At 42.7% G+C, this 19,982-nt stretch overlaps 1 protein-coding gene across 2 annotated transcripts in view; it reads right to left on the bottom strand.

Annotated features, from left to right (window-relative positions):
* Positions 1 to 226: 226 nt before the first annotated feature.
* The window catches only part of LOC124002203 (papilin-like), a 131,200-nt gene continuing 111,444 nt past the window's right edge, over positions 227 to 19,982 (bottom strand). For both annotated transcript variants that reach the window (XM_046309547.1, XM_046309548.1), the window contains 7 exons: positions 9,062 to 9,189; positions 8,567 to 8,690; positions 5,438 to 5,584; positions 3,624 to 3,751; positions 2,945 to 3,053; positions 963 to 1,138; positions 227 to 545 (listed from right to left, as the gene is read on the bottom strand). In XM_046309547.1, the coding sequence (XP_046165503.1) occupies positions 373 to 545; positions 963 to 1,138; positions 2,945 to 3,053; positions 3,624 to 3,751; positions 5,438 to 5,584; positions 8,567 to 8,690; positions 9,062 to 9,189 (985 nt within the window). In that variant the 3' untranslated portion in view covers positions 227 to 372. The remainder of the gene's footprint in view (positions 546 to 962; positions 1,139 to 2,944; positions 3,054 to 3,623; positions 3,752 to 5,437; positions 5,585 to 8,566; positions 8,691 to 9,061; positions 9,190 to 19,982) is intronic.

Below are 19,982 nucleotides of genomic sequence, written 5' to 3'. Positions count from 1 at the left end.
CCCCTGGTCCTCCTTGTCCCCTGGTCCTCCTTGCCCCCTGCTCCTCCTTGTCCCCTGGTCCTCCTTGCCCCCTGCTCCTCCTTGTCCCCTGGTCCTCCTTGCCCCCTGCTCCTCCTTGTCCCCTGGTCCTCCTTGTCCCCTGGTCCTCCTTGCCCCCTGGTCCTCCTTGCCCCCTGGTCCTCCTTGTCCCCTGGTCCTCCTTGCCCCCTGCTCCTCCTTTCCCCCTGGTCCTCCTTGTCCCCTGGTCCTCCTTTCCCCCTGGTCCTCCTTGTCCCCTGGTCCTCCTTGCCCCCTGCTCCTCCTTATCCCCTGGCCCTCCTTGTCCCCTGGCCCATACCCTAGCAGGCCATGACCTCGTTGCCCCCCTGGGCCTTACCCTATCTGGCCGTATCTGTCCTCTCCCTTGGCGTGCCTGGCACAGCTGGCACAGCAGAAACTAGAGTAGTACTGGCTGTTACACAGACGGGCGTACACTATCAGCTCACAGTTAGCCAGCTCTGGCTGGTCCACACACTCAGCTGGCACACCAAGACCTGTATCCAGCTCTATATGGGTAGAGAGAGAGAGGGAGAGAGAGACACAGAGAAAGAGAGAGAGAAAAGAGAGAGAGAGAGGAGAGAGAAAGAGAGAGAGAAAGAGAGAGAGAGAGAGAGAGAGAGAGAGAGAGAGAGAGAGAGAGAGAGAGAGAGAGAGAGAGAGAGAGAGAGAGAGAGAGAGAGAGAGAGAGAAAGAGAGAGAGAGAGAGAGAGAGAGAGAGAGAGAGAGAGAGAGAGAGAAGAGAGAGAGAGAGAGAGAGAGAGAGAGAGAGAGAGAGAGAGAGAGAGAGAGAGAGAGAGAGAGAGAGAGAGAGAGAGAGAGAGAGAGAGAATAACAGAGAGAGTGTTTAACACTGTTTCATAAGTTGTGAATGTACTTTTAGGACAGTTTGAGAATGAGGGTTAGATGAGTGGTCAGTTAGTCACCTTGCCGTGAGGCCTTGTTGATGCGCACTTCAGCTGTGGCGCTGACAGAGTATGTTCCAGTGTAGGCATTACAGGTGTAGGAACCCTCGTCTGCCGGCTGCACGTTATTCAGGATCAGGCTACCATCTGATGACATCTGAACACGCCCACCATCTGGTCGCACAGGGACACCATTCCTACAGGAGGGATGGAGGGATAGAGGGGTGGAGGGGTGGAGGGATGGAGGGGTGGAGGGATGGAGGGATGGAGGGATAGAGGGATAGAGGGATAGAGGGATGGAGGGGTGGAGGGGTAGAGGGATGGAGGGGTGGAGGGATAGAGGGGTGGGGGATGGAGGGTGGAGGGGTGGGGGATGGAGGGATAGAGGGGTGGAGGGATGGAGGGGTGGGGGGATGGAGGGGTGGAGGGATGGAGGGGTGGAGGGATGGAGGGGTGGTGGGATGGAGGGTTGGAGGGGTGGAGGGATGGAGGGATAGAGGGGTGGGGGGATGGAGGGGTGGAGGGATGGAGGGGTGGGGGGTGGAGGGATAGAGGGATGTAGGGGTGGAGGGGTGGAGGGATGGAGGGGTGGAGGGATAGAGGGGTGGGGGGATGGAGGGGTGGAGGGGTGGAGGGATAGAGGGATGGAGGGGTGGGGGATGGAGGGGTGGAGGGTGGAGGGATAGAGGGATGGAGGGGTGGAGGGGTGGAGGGATGGAGGGGTGGAGGGATAGAGGGATGGAGGGATGGAGGGGTGGAGGGGTGGAGGGATGGAGGGATAGAGGGGTGGGGGATGGAGGGGTGGAGGGATGGAGGGGTGGAGGGATAGAGGGGTGGGGGGATGGAGGGATGGAGGAGGGGTGGAGGGGTGGAGGGATGGAGGGGTGGAGGGATGGAGATATAGAGGGGTGGATGGATGGAGGGGTGGAGGGATAGAAGGGTGGAGGGATGGAGGGATGGAAGGGTGGAGGGATGGAGGGATGGAAGGGTGGAGGGATGGAGGGGTGGAGGGATGGAAAGATGGAAGAATGGAGGGATGGAGGGGTGGAAGGGTGGAAGAATGGAAGGGTGGAGGGGTGGAGGGGTGGAGGGATGGAGGGGTGGAGGGATGGAAGGATGGAGGGATGGAGGGGTGGAAGGGTGGAGGGGTGGAGGGGTGGAGGGATGGAAGGGTGGAGAGATGGAGGGGTGGAGGGATGGAAGGATGGAAGAATGGAGGGATGGAGGGGTGGAAGGGTGGAAGGGTGGAGGGATGGAAGGGTGGAGGGGTGGAGGATGGAAGGATGGAGGGATGGAGGGATGGAAGGGTGGAGGGATGGAGGGATGGAAGGGTGGATGAATGGAAGGGTGGAGGGATGGAAGGGTGGAGGGATGGAAGGGTGAAAGAATGGAAGGGTGGAGGGATGGAAGGGTGGAGGGATGGAAGGGTGGAAGAATGGAAGGGTGGAGGGATGGAGGGGTGGAGGGATGGAAGGGTGGAAGAATGGAAGGGTGGAGGGATGGAAGGGTGGAGGGATGGAAGGGTGGAAGAATGGAAGGGTGGAGGGATGGAAGGGTGGAAGGCAGACATAAGTTAGGGAAAACTGGGAAAACACTTTTGGTCTATTTATTCCCATTCCTGAGAAGCTACAACATATTCAGCTATTAATTAAGGTCTGGTCAGGTTCTATGTTCTAGTTCTATGTTCTAGTTCTATGTTCTAGTTCTATGTTCTAGTTCTATGTTCTATGTTCTAGTTCTATGTTCTAGTTCTATGTTCGGCTACTATGTTCTATGTTCTAGTTCTATGTTCTACTACTATGTTCTAGTTCTATGTTCTACTACTATGTTCTAGTTCTATGTTCTAGTTCTATGTTCTACTACTATGTTCTATGTTCTAGTTCTATGTTCTAGTTCTATGTTCTAGTTCTATGTTCTACTACTATGTTCATCATACTGTGTATTATAATATCTGCCCTGTGTATGATGACACGGCTCCAATGGAAAGCAGCTCCATATCTCACCTGGACCAGCCGACGTTGACGTTGTCCCCAGACACCACACAGGGGAGCTGGGCCGTGCCGCCCTGAGACACCTGCACGTTGTTAGGGGGCATGGTGATCCTCAGGTCTCCTTGGAAATACATACAATAAAACAACAGGTGAGACAGGTCTAACACAGGTGAGACAGGTCTAACACAGGTGAGACAGGTGTAACAGAGGTGAGACAGGTGTAACACAGGTGAGACAGGTGTAAGAGAGGTGAGACAGGTGTAACAGAGGTGAGACAGGTGTAACAGAGGTGAGACAGGTATAACAGAGGTGAGACAGGTGTAACACAGGTGAGACAGAGGTGAGACAGGTGTAACAGGGTGAGACAGGTCTAACACAGGTGAGACAGGTGTAACAGAGGTGAGACAGGTGTAACAGAGGTGAGACAGGTGTAACAGAGGTGAGACAGGTCTAACAGAGGTGTAACAGAGGTGAGACAGGTGAGACAGAGGTGAGACAGGTCTAACAGAGGTGTAACAGAGGTGAGACAGGTGAGACAGAGGTGAGACAGGTGTAACAGAGGTGAGACAGGTGAGACAGGTGTGTCCTAGTAAATCACGTTTGTAACACAGGTGTGAAAGACAGATGTGTACCAGTGAGACAGGTATGGCCAAGTCAGGTATGTGAGACAGGTGTGTCTGAAGCCAATCACCTTGTACTTTGAGCGTGAGCTGTCTCTGCTCCAGTTGACTGTGGGTGGAGCCTGTACAGGTGTAGACACCTGAGTCATCTGACCTCAACTGGCCAATCACAAGGGTGCCGTCCGCATGCTGTGCATGTCTACATAGCAACAACCAATCACATTTACGCACGGGGCAGAAACAACCAATCACATTTACACACGGGGCAGAAACAACCAATCACAGTCACATTTATGGCAAGAGAGTTGTACTTATCCAAACAGTAATAAGACAAGGCATAAGAAAACATCGCCCTCTGCATTTTCTCTTTAGATTCTGGCTTAGAGTAGAAAGCGAAGAGATGTCTTGCTGTGGGCCACATTGAGATGTGTAGTGCAACACTGACTGACGAAAGCAACAGACCGAATGTAGTTTAACACGGACCTAAAACATAAAGCTACAAAATGGCTGACTAGAACAAGCTGAGCCACAGTTTAGAGAATTGGCACAACTTTTAGAATGTTGAATATATTGTTCTAAATTCTAGACATTCAGTGACATATCATTGTTTAAATATTCTCCATGTAATGTTAATGGGGAGATAATATGTCTGTTATAGAATGTTGTAGTGTCATGTTAATGGAGAGATAATATGTCTGTTATAGAATGTTGTAGTGTCATGTTAATGGGGGAGATAACATGTCTGTTATAGAATGTTGTAGTGTCATGTTAATGGGGAGATAATATGTCTGTTATAGAATGTTGTAGTGTCATGTTAATGGGGAGATAATATGTCTGTTATAGAATGTTGTAGTGTCATGTTAATGGGGAGATAATATGTCTGTTATAGAATGTTGTAGTGTCATGTTGGGGGAGATAATATGTCTGTTATAGAATGTTGTAGTGTCATGTTAATGGGGAGATAATATGTCTGTTATAGAATGTTGTAGTGTCATGTTAATGGGGAGATAATATGTCTGTTATAGAATGTTGTAGTGTCATGTTAATGGGGAGATAATATGTCTGTTATAGAATGTTGTAGTGTCATGTTAATGGGGAGATAATATGTCTGTTATAGAATGTTGTAGTGTCATGTTAATGGGGAGATAACATGTCTGTTATAGAATGTTGTAGTGTCATGTTAAAATGCATCAGATTATAGAAACCTTAAATGTCCCAGCTCTCTAAATTAAATCAAATGTATATATATATATAAAACACATTTCAGACATGAATGCAATGAACTTCAGAGAAAGAAAACAAACAAAACAACTGAAAGAATAACAATAAAGCAAAGCTAAAAAGGTCTTAAATATCTCTGAATAAAAAGGTCTTAAATATCTCTGAATAAAAAGGTCTTAAATATCTCTGAATAAAAAGGTCTTAAATATCTCTGAATAAAATGGTATTAAATATCTCTGAATAAAAAGGTCTTAAATATCTCTGAATAAAAAGGTCTTAAATATCTCTGAATAAAATGGTATTAAGATCTATTTGAAATATCTCTGAATAAAAAGGTATTCAGATCGATTTTAAATATCTCTGAATAAAAAGGTCTTAAATATCTCTGAATAAAAAGGTCTTAAATATCTCTGAATAAAAAGGTCTTAAATATCTCTGAATAAAAAGGTCTTAAATATCTCTGAATAAAATGGTATTAAGATCTATTTAAAATATCTCTGAATAAAAAGGTATTCAGATCGATTTTAAATATCTCTGAATAAAAAGGTCTTAAATATCTCTGAATAAAAAGGTCTTAAATATCTCTGAATAAAAAGGTCTTAAATATCTCTGAATCCGTGGCTCTGACCCCAAACTGGGGATTTTGCCGGACTAACACTGTTACCTGAGAGAGTTGAGTGTCTGTCCTTCTCTGGTCCACTGGAGGCTGACCGAAGAGAGCGCTGACGCTGGGATGATCTTACAGGCTAGTCTGACCGTCTGTCCTGCTTTCCCCTCCACAGACGACGAACCTGATCGGTCTATACTGAACCTGAACAATCATACACAGAGAGGAGGGGTTGGTGGATGGGACTATGTAGAGAGGAGGGGTTGGTGTATGGGACTATGTAGAGAGGAGGGGTTGGTGTATGGGACTATGTAGAGAGGAGGGGTTGGTGGATGGGACTATGTGGAGAGGAGGGGTTGGTGGATGGGACTATGTGGAGAGGAGGGGTTGGTGGATGGGACTATGTAGAGAGGAGGGGTTGGTGGATGGGACTATGTAGAGAGGAGGGGTTGGTGGATGGGACTATGTAGAGAGGAGGGGTTGGTGGATGGGACTATGTAGAGAGGAGGGGTTGGTGGGTGGGACTATGTGGAGAGGAGGGGTTGGTGGGTGGGACTATGTGGAGAGGAGGGGTTGGTGGATGGGACTATGTAGAGAGGAGGGGTTGGTGGATGGGACTATGTAGAGAGGAGGGGTTGGTGGATGGGATTATGTAGAGAGGAGGGGTTGGTGGATGGGACTATGTAGAGAGGAGGGGTTGGTGGGTGGGACTATGTAGAGAGGAGGGGTTGGTGGATGGGACTATGTAGAGAGGAGGGGTTGGTGGGTGGGACTATGTAGAGAGGAGGGGTTGGTGGATGGGACTATGTAGAGAGGAGGGGTTGGTGGATGGGACTATGTAGAGAGGAGGGGTTGGTGGGTGGGACTATGTGGAGAGGAGGGGTTGGTGGGTGGGACTATGTGGAGAGGAGGGGTTGGTGGGTGGGACTATGTGGAGAGGAGGGGTTGGTGGATGGGACTATGTGGAGAGGAGGGGTTGGTGGATGGGACTATGTGGAGAGGAGGGGTTGTGGATGGGACTATGTGGAGAGGAGGGGTTGGTGGATGGGACTATGTGGAGAGGAGGGGTTGGTGTATGGGACTATGTGGAGAGGAGGGGTTGGTGGATGGGACTATGTGGAGAGGAGGGGTTGGTGGATGGGACTATGTAGAGAGGAGGGGTTGGTGGATGGGACTATGTAGAGAGGAGGGGTTGGTGGATGGGACTATGTAGAGAGGAGGGGTTGGTGGATGGGATTATGTAGAGAGGAGGGGTTGGTGGATGGGACTATGTAGAGAGGAGGGGTTGGTGGGTGGGACTATGTAGAGAGGAGGGGTTGGTGGATGGGACTATGTAGAGAGGAGGGGTTGGTGGGTGGGACTATGTAGAGAGGAGGGGTTGGTGGATGGGACTATGTAGAGAGGAGGGGTTGGTGGATGGGACTATGTAGAGAGGAGGGGTTGGTGGGTGGGACTATGTGGAGAGGAGGGGTTGGTGGGTGGGACTATGTGGAGAGGAGGGGTTGGTGGGTGGGACTATGTGGAGAGGAGGGGTTGGTGGATGGGACTATGTGGAGAGGAGGGGTTGGTGGATGGGACTATGTGGAGAGGAGGGGTTGTGGATGGGACTATGTGGAGAGGAGGGGTTGGTGGATGGGACTATGTGGAGAGGAGGGGTTGGTGTATGGGACTATGTGGAGAGGAGGGGTTGGTGGATGGGACTATGTGGAGAGGAGGGGTTGGTGGATGGGACTATGTAGAGAGGAGGGGTTGGTGGATGGGACTATGTGGAGAGGAAGGGTTGGTGGATGGGACTATGTGGAGAGGAGGGGTTGGTGGATGGGATTATGTAGAGAGGAGGGGTTGGTGGATGGGACTATGTAGAGAGGAGGGGTTGGTGGATGGGACTATGTAGAGAGGAGGGGTTGGTGGATGGGACTATGTAGAGAGGAGGGGTTGGTGGATGGGACTATGTAGAGAGGAGGGGTTGGTGGATGGGACTATGTGGAGAGGAGGGGTTGGTGGATGGGACTATGTGGAGAGGAGGGGTTGGTGGATGGGATTATGTAGAGAGGAGGGGTTGGTGGGTGGGACTATGTGGAGAGGAGGGGTTGTGGATGGGACTATGTAGAGAGGAGGGGTTAGTGGATGGGACTATGTAGAGAGGAGGGGTTGGTGGATGGGACTATGTAGAGAGGAGGGGTTAGTGGATGGGACTATGTAGAGAGGAGGGGTTAGTGGATGGGACTATGTAGAGAGGAGGGGTTGGTGGATGGGACTATGTGGAGAGGAGGGGTTGTGGATGGGACTATGTAGAGAGGAGGGGTTGTGGTTGGGACTCATACTTGGGTGAGGGCTGTGTGTGACTCATACTTGGGTGAGGGCTGTGTGTGACTCCTACTTGGGTGAGGGCTGTGTGTGTGACTCATACTTGGGTGCGGGCTGTGTGTGTGACTCATACTTGGGTGAGGGCTGTGTGTGTCTCATACTTGGGTGAGGGCTGTGTGTGACTCATACTTGGGTGAGGGCTGTGTGTGTGACTCATACTTGGGTGAGGGCTGTGTGTGACTCATACTTGGGTGAGGGCTGTGTGTGTGACTCATACTTGGGTGAGGGCTGTGTGTGTGACTCATACTTGGGTGAGGGCTGTGTGTGACTCATACTTGGGTGAGGGCTGTGTGTGACTCATACTTGGGTGAGGGCTGTGTGTGATTCATACTTGGGTGAGGGCTGTGTGTGACTCATACTTGGGTGAGGGCTGTGTGTGTGACTCATACTTGGTTGAGGGCTGTGTGTGACTCATACTTGGGTGAGGGCTGTGTGTGTGACTCATACTTGGGCGAGGGCTGTGTGTGACTCATACTTGGGTGAGGGCTGTGTGTGACTCATACTTGGGTGAGGGCTGTGTATGACTCATACTTGGGTGAGGGCTGTGTGTGTGACTCATACTTGGGTGAGGGCTGTGTGTGTGACTCATACTTGGGTGAGGGCTGTATGTGACTCATACTTGGGTGAGGGCTGTGTGTGTGACTCATACTTGGGTGAGGGCTGTGTGTGACTCATACTTGGGTGAGGGCTGTGTGTGTGACTCATACTTGGGTGAGGGCTGTGTGTGACTCATACTTGGGTGAGGGCTGTGTGTGACTCATACTTGGGTGAGGGCTGTGTGTGACTCATACTTGGGTGAGGGCTGTGTGTGACTCATACTTGGGTGAGGGCTGGCGATGAGGTACTGACGGCAGTATAACTCCTGTCTCTCCTGTCCTGTCTGCTCCATCTTGGGGGAGGCTTCCTGTCGGGTCCTGTACCGCCTGGGATCCTCTGGTGTTCTCTGTCAAACACACAGTGATTTGGCTCAAGGTCCCCACAAGGTAAAACAAACACACAGTGATTTGGCTCAAGGTTCCCACAAGGTAAAACAAACACACAGTGATTTGGCTCAAGGTTCCCACAAGGTAAAACAAACACACAGTGATTTGGCTCAAGGTCCCCACAAGGTAAAACAAACACACAGTGATTTGGCTCAAGGTTCCCACAAGGTAAAACAAACACACAGTGATTTGGCTCAAGGTTCCCACAAGGTAAAACAAACACACAGTGATTTGGCTCAAGGTTCCCACAAGGTAAAACAAACACACAGTGATTTGGCTCAAGGTCCCCACAAGGTAAAACAAACACACAGACAGACGTGTCTCTACATACCTGAGACAGACAGGTACACGTAGCGGTGATCTCTCTCACGGTCACGCGTTGCCACACAGAGCAACCAACCAGAGTCAGCCTTAGTTAGAGGACCAACTAACAGGGAACCATTAGGCTGTGGATGATGCCTGGGGGGAAGGATTTGACAGTTGCACACACTTAAAATATCCAGCACATTAATGTATATAGAATACGCCCAGAACACAGGAAGTATTATTTAAGCAGTAACGCCCGAGAGGGTGTGGTATATGGCTAACGCTAACGGCTGTTCATTCTCACAATGCAATGCGCAGGTCCATGGAAACAGCCCTGAGCCGTGGTATATTGGTCATATACCACAAACCCCCTGAGGTGCCTTATTGTTGTTATAAACTGGTTACCAACGTAATTAGAGCAGTAAAAATACTGCTATGGCTTTCAGCCAATCAGCATTCAGGGCTAGAACCACCCAGATTATAATACAGTAAACTGAACAACATTATAAAACGCAACATTTTTCAAAGATTTTACTGAGTTACAGTTCATATCAGGAAATAAATTCATTAGTTTCACGCCCTGATCTGGTTCACCTGTCCTTGTGATTGTCTCCACCCCCTCCAGGTGTCGCTTATTTTCCCCAGTGTATTTATCCCTGTGTTTCCTGTCTCTGTACCAGTGTATTTATCCATGTGTTTCCTGTCTCTCTGTACCAGTGTATTTATCCCTGTGTTTCCTGTCTCTCTGTACCAGTGTATTTATCCCTGTGTTTCCTGTCTCTCTGTACCAGTGTATTTATCCCTGTGTTTCCTGTCTCTCTGTGCCAGTGTATTTATCCCTGTGTTTCCTGTCTCTCTGTACCAGTGTATTTATCCCTGTGTTTCCTGTCTCTCTGTACCAGTGTATTTATCCCTGTGTTTCCTGTCTCTCTGTACCAGTGTATTTATCCCTGTGTTTCCTGTCTCTCTGTACCAGTGTATGTATCCCTGTGTTTCCTGTTTCTCTGTACCAGTGTATTTATCCCTGTGTTTCCTGTCTCTGTGCCAGTGTATTTATCCCTGTGTTTCCTGTCTCTCTGTACCAGTGTATGTATCCCTGTGTTTCCTGTCTCTCTGTACCAGTGTATTTATCCCTGTTTCCTGTCTCTCTGTACCAGTGTATTTATCCCTGTCTCTCTGTGCCAGTTTGTCTTGTTTGCCAAGTCAACCAGTGTTTTTCCTTGCTCCTATTCATCCCAGTCTATGTTTGTTTCCAGTCCTCCTGGTTTTGACCTTTGCCTGTCCTGACTCTGAACCCATCTACCTGACCACTCTGCCTGTTCTGACAACCAAGCCTGCCTGACCATTCTAACTGTTCTGACAACCAAGCCTGCCTGACCATTCTAACTGTTCTGACAACCAAGCCTGCCTGACCATTCTAACTGTTCTGACAACCAAGCCTGCCTGACCATTCTAACTGTTCTGACAACCAAGCCTGCCTGACCATTCTAACTGTTCTGACAACCAAGCCTGCCTGACCATTCTGCCTGTTCTGACAACCAAGCCTGCCCGACCATTCTGCCTGTTCTGACAACCAAGCCTGCCCGACCATTCTGCCTGTTCTGACAACCAAGACAGCCTGACCAACTCTCGGCTGTCTCCGACCTGCCTTTCCCTCCTCCCTTTGTTATGACAAATATCAGAGCTCAACCATCTGCCTCTTGTGTCTGCATTTGGGTCTCACCTTGTGCCCTTATAACTATAACTTATAACTATTATATTATTATTATAACTAGGCCCTAATCTATGAATACAGATAAGCATCTGACTCCAACCTGAGTGGATGTAAACTAGTTTTAATGACTCCAACCTGAGTGGATGTAAACTAGTTTTAATGACTCCAACCTGAGTGGATGTAAACTAGTTTTAATGACTCCAACCTGAGTGGATGTAAACTAGTTTTAATGACTCCAACCTGAGTGGATGTAAACTAGTTTTAATGACTCCAACCTAAGTGGATGTAAACTAGTTTTAATGACTCCAACCTAAGTGGATGTAAACTAGTTTTAATGACTCCAACCTGAGTGGATGTAAACTAGTTTTAATGACCAATGTAAACTAAGTGGATGTAAACTAGTTTTAATGACTCCAACCTAAGTGGATGTAAACTAGTTTTTTTAATGACTAGTTCCAACCTAAGTGGATGTAAACTAGTTTTAATGACTCCAACCTAAGTGGATGTAAACTAGTTTTAATGACTCCAACCTAAGTGGATGTAAACTAGTTTTAATGACTCCAACCTAAGTGGATGTAAACTAGTTTTAATGACTCCAACCTAAGTGGATGTAAACTAGTTTTAATGACTCCAACCTAAGTGGATGTAAACTAGTTTTAATGACTCCAACCTAAGTGGATGTAAACTAGTTTTAATGACTCCAACCTAAGTGGATGTAAACTAGTTTTAATGACTCCAACCTAAGTGGATGTAAACTAGTTTTAATGACTCCAACCTAAGTGGATGTAAACTAGTTTTAATGACTCCAACCTAAGTGGATGTAAACTAGTTTTAATGACTCCAACCTAAGTGGATGTAAACTAGTTTTAATGACTCCAACCTAAGTGGATGTAAACTAGTTTTAATGACTCCAACCTAAGTGGATGTAAACTAGTTTTAATGACTCCAACCTAAGTGGATGTAAACTAGTTTTAATGACTCCAACCTAAGTGGATGTAAACTAGTTTTAATGACTCCAACCTAAGTGGATGTAAACTAGTTTTAATGACTCCAACCTGAGTGGATGTAAACTAGTTTTAATGACTCCAACCTGAGTGTATGTAAACTAGTTTTAATGACTCCAACCTAAGTGGATGTAAACTAGTTTTAATGACTCCAACCTAAGTGTATGTAAACTAGTTTTAATGACTCCAACCTAAGTGGATGTAAACTAGTTTTAATGACTCCAACCTGAGTGGATGTAAACTAGTTTTAATGACTCCAACCTAAGTGGATGTAAACTAGTTTTAATGACTCCAACCTAAGTGGATGTAAACTAGTTTTAATGACTCCAACCTAAGTGGATGTAAACTAGTTTTAATGACTCCAACCTGAGTGGATGTAAACTAGTTTTAATGACTCCAACCTAAGTGGATGTAAACTAGTTTTAATGACTCCAACCTGAGTGTATGTAAACTAGTTTTAATGACTCCAACCTAAGTGTATGTAAACTAGTTTTAATGACTCCAACCTAAGTGGATGTAAACTAGTTTTAATGACTCCAACCTAAGTGGATGTAAACTAGTTTTAATGACTCCAACCTAAGTGGATGTAAACTAGTTTTAATGACTCCAACCTAAGTGTATGTAAACTAGTTTTAATGACTCCAACCTAAGTGGATGTAAACTAGTTTTAATGACTCCAACCTAAGTGGATGTAAACTAGTTTTAATGACTCCAACCTAAGTGGATGTAAACTAGTTTTAATGACTCCAACCTGAGTGTATGTAAACTAGTTTTAATGACTCCAACCTAAGTGGATGTAAACTAGTTTTAATGACTCCAACCTGAGAGTATGTAAATGTAAACCTAAGTGTATGTAAACTAGTTTTAATGACTCCAACCTAAGTGGATGTAAACTAGTTTTAATGACTCCAACCTAAGTGGATGTAAACTAGTTTTAATGACTCCAACCTAAGTGGATGTAAACTAGTTTTAATGACTCCAACCTAAGTGGATGTAAACTAGTTTTAATGACTCCAACCTAAGTGGATGTAAACTAGTTTTAATGACTCAACCTAAGTGGATGTAAACTAGTTTTAATGACTCCAACCTAAGTGGATGTAAACTAGTTTTAATGACTCCAACCTAAGTGGATGTAAACTAGTTTTAATGACTCCAACCTAAGTGGATGTAAACTAGTTTTAATGACTCCAACCTGAGTGTATGTAAACTAGTTTTAATGACTCCAACCTAAGTGTATGTAAACTAGTTTTAATGACTCCAACCTAAGTGGATGTAAACTAGTTTTAATGACTCCAACCTAAGTGGATGTAAACTAGTTTTAATGACTCCAACCTAAGTGGATGTAAACTAGTTTTAATGACTCCAACCTAAGTGGATGTAAACTAGTTTTAATGACTCCAACCTAAGTGGATGTAAACTAGTTTTAATGACTCCAACCTAAGTGGATGTAAACTAGTTTTAATGACTCCAACCTGAGTGGATGTAAACTAGTTTTAATGACTCCAACCTAAGTGGATGTAAACTAGTTTTAATGACTCCAACCTGAGTGGATGTAAACTAGTGTTAATGACTCCAACCTGAGTGTATGTAAACTAGTTTTAATGACTCCAACCTGAGTGGATGTAAACTAGTGTTAATGACTCCAACCTGAGTGTATGTAAACTAGTTTTAATGACTCCAACCTGAGTGGATGTAAACTAGTGTTAATGACTCCAACCTAAGTGATGTAAACTAGTTTTGCGTGTATGTAAACTAGTTAATGACTCCAACCTAAGTGGATGTAAACTAGTTTTAATGACTCCAACCTGAGTGGATGTAAACTAGTTTTAATGACTCCAACCTGAGTGGATGTAAACTAGTTTTAATGACTCCAACCTGAGTGGATGTAAACTAGTTTTAATGACTCCAACCTGAGTGGATGTAAACTAGTTTTAATGACTCCAACCTGAGTGGATGTAAACTAGTTTTAATGACTCCAACCTAAGTGGATGTAAACTAGTTTTAATGACTCCAACCTAAGTGGATGTAAACTAGTTTTAATGACTCCAACCTGAGTGGATGTAAACTAGTTTTAATGACTCCAACCTGAGTGGATGTAAACTAGTTTTAATGACTCCAACCTAAGTGTATGTAAACTAGTTTTAATGACTCCAACCTGAGTGTATGTAAACTAGTTTTAATGACTCCAACCTAAGTGGATGTAAACTAGTTTTAATGACTCCAACCTAAGTGGATGTAAACTAGTTTTAATGACTCCAACCTAAGTGGATGTAAACTAGTTTTAATGACTCCAACCTAAGTGGATGTAAACTAGTTTTAATGACTCCAACCTAAGTGGATGTAAACTAGTTTTAATGACTCCAACCTAAGTGGATGTAAACTAGTTTTAATGACTCCAACCTAAGTGGATGTAAACTAGTTTTAATGACTCCAACCTAAGTGGATGTAAACTAGTTTTAATGACTCCAACCTGAGTGGATGTAAACTAGTTTTAATGACTCCAACCTGAGTGGATGTAAACTAGTTTTAATGACTCCAACCTGAGTGGATGTAAACTAGTTTTAATGACTCCAACCTGAGTGGATGTAAACTAGTTTTAATGACTCCAACCTGAGTGGATGTAAACTAGTTTTAATGACTCCAACCCTGATGTAAATGTAAACTAGTTTTAATGACTCCAACCTGAGTGGATGTAAACTAGTTTTAATGACTCCAACCTGAGTGGATGTAAACTAGTTTTAATGACTCCAACCTGAGTGGATGTAAACTAGTTTTAATGACTCCAACCTGAGTGGATGTAAACTAGTTTTAATGACTCCAACCTAAGTGGATGTAAACTAGTTTTAATGACTCCAACCTAAGTGGATGTAAACTAGTTTTAATGACTCCAACCTGAGTGGATGTAAACTAGTTTTAATGACTCCAACCTAAGTGGATGTAAACTAGTTTTAATGACTCCAACCTGAGTGGATGTAAACTAGTTTTAATGACTCCAACCTGAGTGGATGTAAACTAGTTTTAATGACTCCAACCTGAGTGGATGTAAACTAGTTTTAATGACTCCAACCTGAGTGGATGTAAACTAGTTTTAATGACTCCAACCTGAGTGGATGTAAACTAGTTTTAATGACTCCAACCTGAGTGGATGTAAACTAGTTTTAATGACTCCAACCTGAGTGGATGTAAACTAGTTTTAATGACTCCAACCTGAGTGGATGTAAACTAGTTTTAATGACTCCAACCTAAGTGGATGTAAACTAGTTTTAATGACTCCAACCTAAGTGGATGTAAACTAGTTTTAATGACTCCAACCTGAGTGGATGTAAATTAGTTTTAATGACTCCAACCTAAGTGGATGTAAACTAGTTTTAATGACTCCAACCTAAGTGGATGTAAACTAGTTTTAATGACTCCAACCTAAGTGGATGTAAACTAGTTTTAATGACTCCAACCTAAGTGGATGTAAACTAGTTTTAATGACTCCAACCTAAGTGTATGTAAACTAGTTTTAATGACTCCAACCTAAGTGTATGTAAACTAGTTTTAATGACTCCAACCTAAGTGGATGTAAACTAGTTTTAATGACTCCAACCTGAGTGTATGTAAACTAGTTTTAATGACTCCAACCTGAGTGGATGTAAACTAGTTTTAATGACTCCAACCTAAGTGTATGTAAACTAGTTTTAATGACTCCAACCTGAGTGGATGTAAACTAGTTTTAATGACTCCAACCTAAGTGGATGTAAACTAGTTTTAATGACTCCAACCTGAGTGTATGTAAACTAGTTTTAATGACTCCAACCTAAGTGGATGTAAACTAGTTTTAATGACTCCAACCTAAGTGGATGTAAACTAGTTTTAATGACTCCAACCTGAGTGGATGTAAACTAGTTTTAATGACTCCAACCTAAGTATGTAAACTAGTTTTAATGACTCCAACCTAAGTGGATGTAAACTAGTTTTAATGACTCCAACCTAAGTGGATGTAAACTAGTTTTAATGACTCCAACCTAAGTGGATGTAAACTAGTTTTAATGACTCCAACCTAAGTGGATGTAAACTAGTTTTAATGACTCCAACCTAAGTGGATGTAAACTAGTTTTAATGACTCCAACCTAAGTGGATGTAAACTAGTTTTAATGACTCCAACCTAAGTGTATGTAAACTAGTTTTAATGACTCCAACCTAGGTGTATGTAAACTAGTTTTAATGACTCCAACCTAAGTGGATGTAAACTAGTTTTAATGACTCCAACCTAAGTGGATGTAAACTAGTTTTAATGACTCCAACCTAAGTGTATGTAAACTAGTTTTAATGACTCCAACCTAAGTGTATGTAAACCAACCTAAGTGTATGTAAACTAGTTTTAATGACTCCAACCTAAGTGTATGTAAACTAGTTTTAATGACTCCAACCTAAGTGGATGTAAACTAGTTTTAATGACTCCAACCTAAGTGGATGTAAACTAGTTTTAATGACTCCAACCTAAGTGGATGTAAACTAGTTTTAATGACTCCAACCTGAGTGGATGTAAACTAGTTTTAATGACTCCAACCTAAGTGGATGTAAACTAGTTTTAATGACTCCAACCTAAGTGGATGTAAACTAGTTTTAATGACTCCAACCTAAGTGGATGTAAACTAGTTTTAATGACTCCAACCTAAGTGGATGTAAACTAGTTTTAATGACTCCAACCTAAGTGGATGTAAACTAGTTTTAATGACTCCAACCTAAGTGGATGTAAACTAGTTTTAATGACTCCAACCTAAGTGGATGTAAACTAGTTTTAATGACTCCAACCTAAGTGGATGTAAACTAGTTTTAATGACTCCAACCTAAGTGGATGTAAACTAGTTTTAATGACTCCAACCTAAGTGGATGTAAACTAGTTTTAATGACTCCAACCTAAGTGGATGTAAACTAGTTTTAATGACTCCAACCTAAGTGGATGTAAACTAGTTTTAATGACTCCAACCTAAGTGTATGTAAACTAGTTTTAATGACTCCAACCTAGTGTGTATGTAAACTAGTTTTAATGACTCCAACCTAAGTGGATGTAAACTAGTTTTAATGACTCCAACCTAAGTGGATGTAAACTAGTTTTAATGACTCCAACCTAAGTGTATGTAAACTAGTTTTAATGACTCCAACCTAAGTGTATGTAAACTAGTTTTAATGACTCCAACCTAAGTGTATGTAAACTAGTTTTAATGACTCCAACCTAAGTGGATGTAAACTAGTTTTAATGACTCCAACCTAAGTGTATGTAAACTAGTTTTAATGACTCCAACCTAAGTGTATGTAAACTAGTTTTAATGACTCCAACTAAGTGTATGTAAACTAGTTTTAATGACTCCAACCTAAGTGTATGTAAACTAGTTTTAATGACTCCAACCTAAGTGTATGTAAACTAGTTTTAATGACTCCAACCTAAGTGTATGTAAACTAGTTTTAATGACTCCAACCTAAGTGGATGTAAACTAGTTTTAATGACTCCAACCTAAGTGGATGTAAACTAGTTTTAATGACTCCAACCTAAGTGTATGTAAACTAGTTTTAATGACTCCAACCTAAGTGGATGTAAACTAGTTTTAATGACTCCAACCAACCTAGTTTTAATGACTCCAAGTGGATGTAAACTAGTTTTAATGACTCCAACCTAAGTGGATGTAAACTAGTTTTAATGACTCCAACCTAAGTGGATGTAAACTAGTTTTAATGACTCCAACCTAAGTGGATGTAAACTAGTTTTAATGACTCCAACCTAAGTGGATGTAAACTAGTTTTAATGACTCCAACCTAAGTGGATGTAAACTAGTTTTAATGACTCCAACCTAAGTGTATGTAAACTAGTTTTAATGACTCCAACCTGAGTGGATGTAAACTAGTTTTAATGACTCCAACCTGAGTGGATGTAAACTAGTTTTAATGACTCCAACCTAAGTGTATGTAAACTAGTTTTAATGACTCCAACCTAAGTGGATGTAAACTAGTTTTAATGACTCCAACCTAAGTGGATGTAAACTAGTTTTAATGACTCCAACCTAAGTGGATGTAAACTAGTTTTAATGACTCCAACCTAAGTGGATGTAAACTAGTTTTAATGACTCCAACCTAAGTGGATGTAAACTAGTTTTAATGACCCCAACCTAAGTGTATGTAAACTAGTTTTAATGACTCCAACCTGAGTGGATGTAAACTAGTTTTAATGACTCCAACCTAAGTGGATGTAAACTAGTTTTAATGACTCCAACCTAAGTGGATGTAAACTAGTTTTAATGACTCCAACCTAAGTGGATGTAAACTAGTTTTAATGACTCCAACCTAAGTGGATGTAAACTAGTTTTAATGACTCCAACCTAAGTGGATGTAAACTAGTTTTAATGACTCCAACCTAAGTGGATGTAAACTAGTTTTAATGACTCCAACCTAAGTGTATGTAAACTAGTTTTAATGACTCCAACCTGAGTGGATGTAAACTAGTTTTAATGACTCCAACCTGAGTGGATGTAAACTAGTTTTAATGACTCCAACCTAAGTGTTTTATGTAAACTAGTTTTAATGACTCCAACCTAAGTGGATGTAAACTAGTTTTAATGACTCCAACCTAAGTGGATGTAAACTAGTTTTAATGACTCCAACCTAAGTGGATGTAAACTAGTTTTAATGACTCCAACCTAAGTGGATGTAAACTAGTTTTAATGACTCCAACCTAAGTGGATGTAAACTAGTTTTAATGACTCCAACCTAAGTGGATGTAAACTAGTTTTAATGACTCCAACCTAAGTGGATGTAAACTAGTTTTAATGACTCCAACCTAAGTGGATGTAAACTAGTTTTAATGACTCCAACCTAAGTGGATGTAAACTAGTTTTAATGACTCCAACCTAAGTGGATGTAAACTAGTTTTAATGACTCCAACCTAAGTGGATGTAAACTAGTTTTAATGACTCCAACCTAAGTGGATGTAAACTAGTTTTAATGACTCCAACCTAAGTGGATGTAAACTAGTTTTAATGACTCCAACCTAAGTGGATGTAAACTAGTTTTAATGACTCCAACCTAAGTGGATGTAAACTAGTTTTAATGACTCCAACCTAAGTGGATGTAAACTAGTTTTAATGACTCCAACCTAGTGGATGTAAACTAGTTTTAATGACTCCAACCTAAGTGGATGTAAACTAGTTTTAATGACTCCAACCTGGATGTAAACTAGTTTTAATGACTCCAACCTAAGTGTATGTAAACTAGTTTTAATGACTCCAACCTAAGTGGATGTAAACTAGTTTTAATGACTCCAACCTAAGTGGATGTAAACTAGTTTTAATGACTCCAACCTAAGTGGATGTAAACTAGTTTTAATGACTCCAACCTAAGTGGATGTAAACTAGTTTTAATGACTCCAACCTGAGTGGATGTAAACTAGTTTTAATGACTCCAACCTAAGTGTATGTAAACTAGTTTTAATGACTCCAACCTAAGTGGATGTAAACTAGTTTTAATGACTCCAACCTAAGTGGATGTAAACTAGTTTTAATGACTCCAACCTAAGTGGATGTAAACTAGTTTTAATGACTCCAACCTAAGTGTATGTAAACTAGTTTTAATGACTCCAACCTGAGTGGATGTAAACTAGTTTTAATGACTCCAACCTAAGTGTATGTAAACTAGTTTTAATGACTCCAACCTAAGTGGATGTAAACTAGTTTTAATGACTCCAACCTAAGTGGATGTAAACTAGTTTTAATGACTCCAACCTAAGTGGATGTAAACTAGTTTTAATGACTCCAACCTAAGTGGATGTAAACTAGTTTTAATGACTCCAACCTAAGTGGATGTAAACTAGTTTTAATGACTCCAACCTAAGTGTATGTAAACTAGTTTTAATGACTCCAACCTGAGTGGATGTAAACTAGTTTTAATGACTCCAACCTGAGTGGATGTAAACTAGTTTTAATGACTCCAACCTAAGTGTATGTAAACTAGTTTTAATGACTCCAACCTAAGTGGATGTAAACTAGTTTTAATGACTCCAACCTAAGTGGATGTAAACTAGTTTTAATGACTCCAACCTAAGTGGATGTAAACTAGTTTTAATGACTCCAACCTAAGTGGATGTAAACTAGTTTTAATGACTCCAACCTAAGTGGATGTAAACTAGTTTTAATGACCCCAACCTAAGTGTATGTAAACTAGTTTTAATGACTCCAACCTGAGTGGATGTAAAC

Source organism: Oncorhynchus gorbuscha, linkage group LG17, assembly GCF_021184085.1.
Source record: "Oncorhynchus gorbuscha isolate QuinsamMale2020 ecotype Even-year linkage group LG17, OgorEven_v1.0, whole genome shotgun sequence".
NCBI lineage: Eukaryota > Metazoa > Chordata > Actinopteri > Salmoniformes > Salmonidae > Oncorhynchus > Oncorhynchus gorbuscha.
This window is presented reverse-complemented; position numbering and strand designations above follow the sequence as displayed.